An 8,117-nucleotide genomic window follows, 5' to 3' on the forward strand; every position below is an offset into this window, starting at 1 on the left:
CAATGTCATTTTATGTATGAGTTTATGAGTATATACCTTCTGCTCTGGAGAAGGAAACGGCAACCCACTCCAACATTCTTGCCTGGAGAATTCCATGGACAGTGGAGCCTGGTGGGCTACGGTCCATGGGATCGCAAAGAGTCGGACACGACTGAGCACACAGCACAGTACCTTCTGCTCAACAGTGGAAAAATAAGAGTTTTCCAATTTATTTGAATGAAAATTTGAAGGGAAAAAAAGGCTTATTAAAAAAAAAAAGCAAGGTTTCCTGCTATAGTCAAATCTTAGTTTAGAAAAGATTAAAAAGAGCAGAAGTCTGGAAATGGTATACCAGCAGAATAAAATGAGATTCTCATTTGGTAATAACTAGATTTTAAATTCATTTAGGTGGTCTCGTATTTAAAGCAAAACAACTTTATACTTATACAGGTGACATGGTGAAATAGCTCAGCAGTTACTCTCTGAGCCTTTTCCTTTGTGAGTCTTTGGAGAGCAGATATTTTTGCTCAGGCTGCAGGTCTCTTTTCCTCTTTGCTTATCACTGTATATTTCCCTCTGATAGATTTTGGTTGGTTGTTTAGCTAGATCCTTTGTTGTTGTTGTTGCCTAGCAATAGATGGAAAACCTCAGAATTCTGGGTAGTTTTAAAATGCAGGTATCTTCAGTCTTTTCATTATGAAGATCTCTTCCATTTAAAAGACTCAGATATAATCTTTGGGAATCATGGACCTGTTTCTAGGAAACTCCACTTTTGAACTTTCTGTCTACAACCCTAACGACCTGAGACTTTCTATTTTTTGCATTGTGACCCAAGAGCACACATTTCCTGAGGGGAAGATGCATCCCTCCTTGTCAGTTCCTACAACTCTTAAGAGGACTAGGTGGATGCGTGCAGTATCACATCCTGCTCTCAATTGTTGGAAACTAGTTTGGTGGTTCCCACGGTCTCTGGCTCTATGACTCCTCTTGATTGTTGGCAGAGTTTCTCAACCAGTTGAAAATCACTGCTTTAGTGAACCACTACTAATTATGTGAGTATGTTGCTGGTGAAGACTGATCATTGATCCAGTCAGTTGCAAAAAGGAAGCCGTGATCAGTCCAGAGGGGCAGGGTCATTCGCTGATCACGTGGGAGCAGGGTCTCCCATGCTGCCGGATCTTTGAGGGGAGTACATTTTAAGAGCAAAATTAGCAAAATCTTGGATCATAGCTGCTCTTGCAGTGTTTATTCTGAATACCAAAAATCAAACACTATTTTAAACCATCTGTGGAAATATAGCAGTCCACATTTTAAAAACTCAGAACTGTCCAAGCACATAGAAGAGTTAGCTTGCTGAAGAGAAATAGAATGTGATTAAGTAATTTAAAGAATTTAACTTAGTATTTCAAATATTGGGTGGTTAGTTGTTTATTGTTTATAATAAACTGTTAAATGTACTTATGAACTTTCCAGGGCAACATATTCTGGGTTATTGTTTATGTATTCTAGTGTAGACAAGTTATATTTGCCATGGGAAACATTCTGAATGATCAAAATTGTATTTAAAGAATCACATTGAAGTTCTATTTGTAGTTCAATTTGTGTTAACTATATTAAATATCTTAGTCACTATTGTTACGTCATGTTTGCTTTTTGACAACACATTTTGAGGCCTAAGAAAGGTATTATATTGATAGTCCCTTAATTAACATTTGGTTAGAAACAATATTAATGAAAAGTTTTGTGTATGTATGTGAAGGTTAGACTTACTTTTGTACTGTATTAACTCTTAAAATGTATTCAGTAAGTGAAACCAATGATTAGTGTAGCACCAACCCCTTCCTTCAAGGAAGCATTTAATTCAGTGAATAAAAAAATGTTATTATCTGTTTTGCATGGCACAATGGTTCTACTAAAATGTACTTGTGTAGTAGGTACTAGATAATTTAAAAACAAAAACTGGAAAACCACAAAAAGAAAAAAAAAATCCCACAGCTTGTTATACAAAATATGCATTGCTAATAGTAGAAGCCATATATTGCCATTGTACTGTTGTAATACTGAAGATTGACTGCTCATCTGGTGCTATCTGTAAGCTTTTTGGCATTAGCGTCTGCTAGGTCCTTCTTCCTATTTCTTCTTGAATGTATAATGTGTGCCTTTTAAGTTCCTTCTGGTGTTGAATGGTAAAATCAGTGTGGTATTTTTGTATTATAATCTGCACTTTACACTTTCTTGGAAAGTAAGATTCCAGACTCTCTGGTTTAAATAGTATTTTTAAAATATTTATAATGTTTACAGTAAATATTTTAAATATTTGAATTCAACATCTAAGAATAAGAAAAACTTTAAAATATTTTGTATGGTTTGTTAATTGATGTTTAATGTTTGTCTCTTAGTTTATTTTGTATATTTTAGAATGCCTAAAAATGGGAATAGATTGTAGTTTGTCTTCTAATGTGGAGGTAAACTTTTATGAAATGAAACATGGGTGTAATTGGATTGTCTTACCAGTTGTTCCAGCATATCACCCTTTATTATTTTAGTTACAATAATATACGAGTTAGATGTTACTCTTAGCCAATCTATTAGGCTTCTCTTCTTACTGCATTTTTTCTTTTAAAAGTGATTGATTCAGGTCATGAGAAAATTTCCAGGGCTAAATGAAGAACTATATAGAGATTTTAATAACTTGCTTTTTACATTGACTAAATATTAAAAGCATTAAAAATTTTTTTATTGAAAATCTTGAGTTATGCTGTTAGACCTTTTTACTAGATCTTTATCACTTTCCCCTGATTTTTTCTAATTCTCTAGCTTTTGGTATGACATCGATTGCCTCAAAAAATCTCACTTCTTAAAAGCTGACAAAACTTACTGCACTATTAACAACAGTTGTAGCAATGAGTGTATAATAAGATGGATGCAAGGTGTCTTTTGGGGAATAATTATAAAACCACGCTTTAACAATAAACCAGTATTTGACAGTCTAAATCTTGAAAACAGAATTATGACAAGCCTCTGTATAAAAGTAATATGTTTAATGAAGCATTCATGATGAATGATTTAACTTGAAGATAAGATTTCATTTTATGTAAATCTTTTGTCCAAAGAGTTAGCCTGTATGTGTGTATATATTTAGTTTTTCATCACAAGAAAAATAGTCTTCAATCTGCTATAATATCAGTATCTATAATCTTCTCTACAAGGGTATTGTAGGTATATACACATGTATTCCCTGGAGTAGGAAATGGCAACCCACTCCAGTATTCTTGCCTGGAGAATCCCATAGACAGAGGAGCCAGGTGGGCTACAGTCCATGGGGTCACAAAGAGTCGGGCATGACTGAGCATATACAACCAACCAACATATGTATTATTCTAATTTAACAGATGTCTTTGATATTTAGTCCCCTTTTGTCATAGCGTCCTTGCTCAAATGACCTACAGTAAATGAACTGTTGACTAAATGTGAAAGTATGATTTTAAAGTCATTTTCTAGGCTTTATTATTTTTAAGCTTAGTAAAGAGTAGGTTAAGTGCATTAGTTTTAGTTAAGCAAAAGTTTGAATAAAGACTTTTTCACATATTATTTAAGATTTAGTTAAAATATAACATTAAAATTTCCCACCTGGTTATCAGTTTTGTCCTGTTACTAACTTGCATCCATCAGAAACATTAATATTTGTTTTTGATCTTTTCTTGGCCTTGATCAAAGGAAATATTGATTTAAATATTTATTTAAAGAATGCCTTGTTATTATACCTCATTTAGGATGACTTTTATTTCTTGTGTGTTAATAAATGTATTTCCTTACTTGCTTTAAAACACTTGCATCTTTGCTCTTTTCTAACTCTGAACTTTCCTCTGTGGCTGCATCTGAGGTGCTTTTTTCAGGTATAGTTTTTTTTTCTTCCATTATATACTTATCCAGCACTTACATTTAGTTGGTCTTTTTTCTTCAAAAAATGCTCATCTGAACAAAGTTTTATTATCATGAATTGTAAAATAGTTACTAGTCATAAAATGTTGTTTATTAGTACTTTTTATATAAATTTTTTAAAGTGTTCTTATTTTACTTTCATGCAGGTGATGAAACTTACCAGGACATTTTTCGTGATTTCTCCCAAATGGCATCCAATAATCCAGAGAAACTAAATCGTTTCCAGCAAGATTCACAGAAATTTTGAATTTTTTTTAGAATGGGGAAAACAGTAAATCTAGTGACCCCCTAATGTATATATCTGAAAACTCACATATTTTTACTGCTTTAATTCTACTTACTTACTTTTAGTAGCTATTGAGTGGTTTGGAGAAGAGATACCCATTCATTGATATTTTTATAAATCAAAACATAGATCTCTAGCAGTTGGGAGAAGAACCTACTTTAAGACTTATTTTATTTTTGTTTTTTAAAAAAAGCCTGTTTAAAGGGCTGTTTTTTATAGATGAAAGTTGAATCTGGACTTAGGCCATCTCTAGGTTACAAGATGCTAAGAATTTATACAAAATAATCTTTTTTTCCCAATGAATGATGGCATTGATGTTTTTCTTCTGTGCACTGTGCCCAGGATTGTTCAGTCAAGCCTGTCAGCATCAAGTGGGAGCCTGATGTCCTGCCTGATTCCAGAACGTGTCTTTGCTTTAGCTTCCTGGATGTTGGTGGTTCAAAATAGTTTTTGTTTTTATTTTTTCTTGGTAGCTATTATATACACAATATGTAATTTAATTATCAGAACTAGAGGATACATGACCCCATTTCCTCATAAATGTAGTTTATCCCTCACGTCCAGTACTTTAGCATATATACAGTGGCTGTACAGATTGATATAACTCAGTCCTTTAGATTTATTCCATTTTATGAAGCAAAAAAAGAAACCGTTGACTTTTTTTTTTTTTTCCAATTACCAAAAGGATCTCATAGAAGTTATAGTTCTTCAATGTTGGGTTGATTTCCTAAAACCTTGACAATTTTATTGATGTAATAAAACTGTGTTTCAAAGGTTACTTGAATGTTGCAAAATTATGCTTTCATCAGATTGTAACTATCAAAGGAAAAGTTGACATAAAATAATGTAGAACATTTTTATATTTGAAATGTGTCCTTTTCAAGGTACATTTTTGCTGTTGCTCCTGGTGAAAGGAAAATCTCTCTGTAAAAGGAGGAAAAAAACCTCATTTTTTAAGTTTATACTAAAATATACAGCAATAAATTGCTTTTTAATTCTTCTAACATCTATCCTATGTACTTATTGTACATGGTATACATTCTTTTAAATTATAGCATCTATGTAGGCTTCCCTGGTAGCCCAGATGGTAAAGAATCTGCTTGCAATGTGGGAGACCTGGGTTTGATCCCTGGGTTGGGAAGATCCCCTGGAGGAGGGCACAGTAACCCACTCCAGTATTCTTGTGTGAAGAATCCCATGGATAGAGGAGCCTGGGGGGGCTATAGGCCAGGGGGTCTCAAAGAATCAGACACGAGTGACCGACTAAGCACAGTACATGTAGCTTTAGTATTTGGTTACATGAATCACAGACCCTTGAATTCCAAAATAATTATGGAATTGGATAGATACACTATACTATGGAAATATTAATTTTCTATGTATATGCTGCAAATTAGTTTGATTCCATCTTTGATTGACCTCTCTTGTCAGGAGTATAAAATAAGTAATTTGCCTTATGGTTAATTTTTAATATTGTCATAATTAAGTTTAATTTTCTTTTTCAAGTTATATGTAAGTAGTGAGAGATTTTTAAACTTGAGTTACCATATAAGTAGAGAAATTATATTTCATTGGGTATATAATACATTTTCTAACATTTTCCCACCAGTAAGTAGAGTTTTCTAAGTTGACCAAACATCAAATCAGAATCTAAACAGGAATTACACTGAAATAAATTCACATCACAGAAAAGGTTCTGTATTTGTTTGATCAAATTGCATGCATATAATGCTTATTTAGTAATAACTGCTGTGTATTAGATAAAGATAAAAATATATGTATGGATTATTTCTAAGGAAAGGCTAATTTCCAAAACCTTGTATTTTAATCGCAACAATAACAGGAACACCCTGTTTCACCTCTGAATCATAGATCACCCAGCTTTGCAAAAGTCTGATTTGTAGCATTTTTGTTAGTGTACTTTGAAATTAATTATCCAGAAAGCTCAAGGAGAAAGAAATATATTGAGATGAGAAAGAAAGAGACAAAGAGAGGAAGAAAGAAAGAAGAAACAAGAGCCTCACTTTTTGATCCTCGGAATCCTTTTGATCTTTATCTGAAGAAGCCTAGGTAGTTTTCATTTTGGATCCAGGCTTTGGTCTCCAGATCACCTCTGGGGTCTCTCTTTGTAAAAGCAGTTCTTAGATACTCTTTTAACTCCTGTGGCTTCAGTCATGAGTTGTTAATGTGGCAGTAATTAGTGTCTACTTAAATTTAATTGTTAGAGATGTATTTGAAGTACACTAAAGATGATCATGGTTCTGAATATCTTCAGAAAATCTTCAAAGAAAGTGAAAATTAAATCTTTAACAGTGCAGGGAGCTTGTACATTGAAAAAATACATTTATATGGCTTGGTTTCTTGACTATGGCAAAACCCAATTTGGATTAAATTTGACAGAAATGATGCAGTAGTAACAGCAAAGTTTTAAAGTAAATTAATGGTTACAAGTAGTTACAGAGTAGGTTGGCTTTTAACCAAGGTGAATTTAACTGTATCAACTAATAGCTTTTCTATAGTATGTAACAAATCTGAGTTTTATTATGCTGTGAATTATTCAGTACAATATGGTCAATTACAGTGTAAACAATGTTAGTTATAATCTTGGGCTTCAAAAATCAATGTGATTGTCCTTTGTTTTCTTTCCCTAAGTGATCTGCTGGTATTTAGTTTCAGATCCCTTATTATTCCATTAATCATTATTAGCTCATTAGTTTAAAAGTTTGATTTAAAATAGTCTCAAAATAAGAGTATCAGTACTGTGAGGAATTTATACAGTGCAGTTTCATGTTAGAACTAGACTAAAGGTAATTGTGTAGTTATTTGTAATTTTTCATGGTAACAGTTAACATGTTTAAGATTTCTAATGTTTTAAAAAATTACCTTTGGTACAATTCTTAGAAATTCAGAGATTTCCAGGGATTCACTACATACAGTGTTTGCCTAATTTATACTGGTCTTCGTTACGTATTTTAATCAACTTTAGTGTTTACTTTGTAAAACATATATATTTGATTTGAAATATTACTTTGATTCTTCATGAGTGCATTTTGACAAAACATATACTTTTACAGTCTGGACAACTTAAATTTGTGTTAAGCAGTATTTTAAAAATATAATTTTACACATGTGAAGTGTGATCACAAGAAACAGTTGTATTTAAGACTAAATTTACTATCCGTTTTGAATAAGACATTCCCTTATCACTCTTATATTGTTTAATTAACTTTTCTGTTTGATAGCACTTTTGACTGTGGACATGGGCTGGAAAAATGCTGTATTTTTATAGAATGGTCTTTGTAAAATGATTTCAGACCTACATGATATAGTGGAAAGAGCACTGACTAGTAATTATTACTCTTTGAAATCTGAGGGCCTCACAAATAAAACAAGTTGGATGAAACAAGGTGAAACTATAACAGCAGTCTTTCCTGTACTGTTCCCACAGCTCCTCCCAGTGTACCTTGCAGTCAGTGTATCTTGCAGGATTCTCACGGTAAGGCTTCTGAGATCACCAACATTGTGTCTTTGATCATGGGCTGCTGCTCTTGTTTCACAGAGCTGGTCTGTGGTTTGCTGGTTGGTGGCATAGCTGACACCAGAACCCCTGTCTGACTCGTAGTCAGAGGCACTCATGTCATGAAATGATTTGAAAGCATTATAAATCAGCAAAGTCTGATAATGACTGCCAGCTTTCCTTGTGTTTTGATTTAAAAAAAAAAAGACTCCAAATATTCTGGAAAACCTGGATATAAAATTATTTTGAAGAAATAGATTAAGGTTTGAAGACATCAAATTGTAGGGAATTTTATATTTTTGCAATAACAAACATTGACAAAGGCAAAATGTTGTAAAGGTAATTTTAATCCACCATATGCTTACCAATTCCTTGATTCTTCTAAACAAAGAC

The 8,117-nt window shown here is 32.9% G+C and overlaps 1 protein-coding gene across 1 annotated transcript in view; it reads left to right on the forward strand.

The window, feature by feature from the left end:
* Positions 1-5,315, forward strand: part of ACAP2 (ArfGAP with coiled-coil, ankyrin repeat and PH domains 2) — a 173,145-nt gene extending 167,830 nt beyond the window's left edge. The window contains exons 22-23 of the mRNA XM_010834416.1: positions 2,797-3,010; positions 4,019-5,315. Of these exons, the coding sequence (XP_010832718.1) occupies positions 2,797-3,010; positions 4,019-4,168 (364 nt within the window). The 3' untranslated portion in view covers positions 4,169-5,315. The remainder of the gene's footprint in view (positions 1-2,796; positions 3,011-4,018) is intronic.
* The last annotated feature ends 2,802 nt before the right edge of the window (positions 5,316-8,117 follow it).

This window comes from Bison bison, unplaced genomic scaffold (assembly GCF_000754665.1).
Source record: "Bison bison bison isolate TAMUID 2011002044 unplaced genomic scaffold, Bison_UMD1.0 scf7180017864032, whole genome shotgun sequence".
NCBI lineage: Eukaryota > Metazoa > Chordata > Mammalia > Artiodactyla > Bovidae > Bison > Bison bison.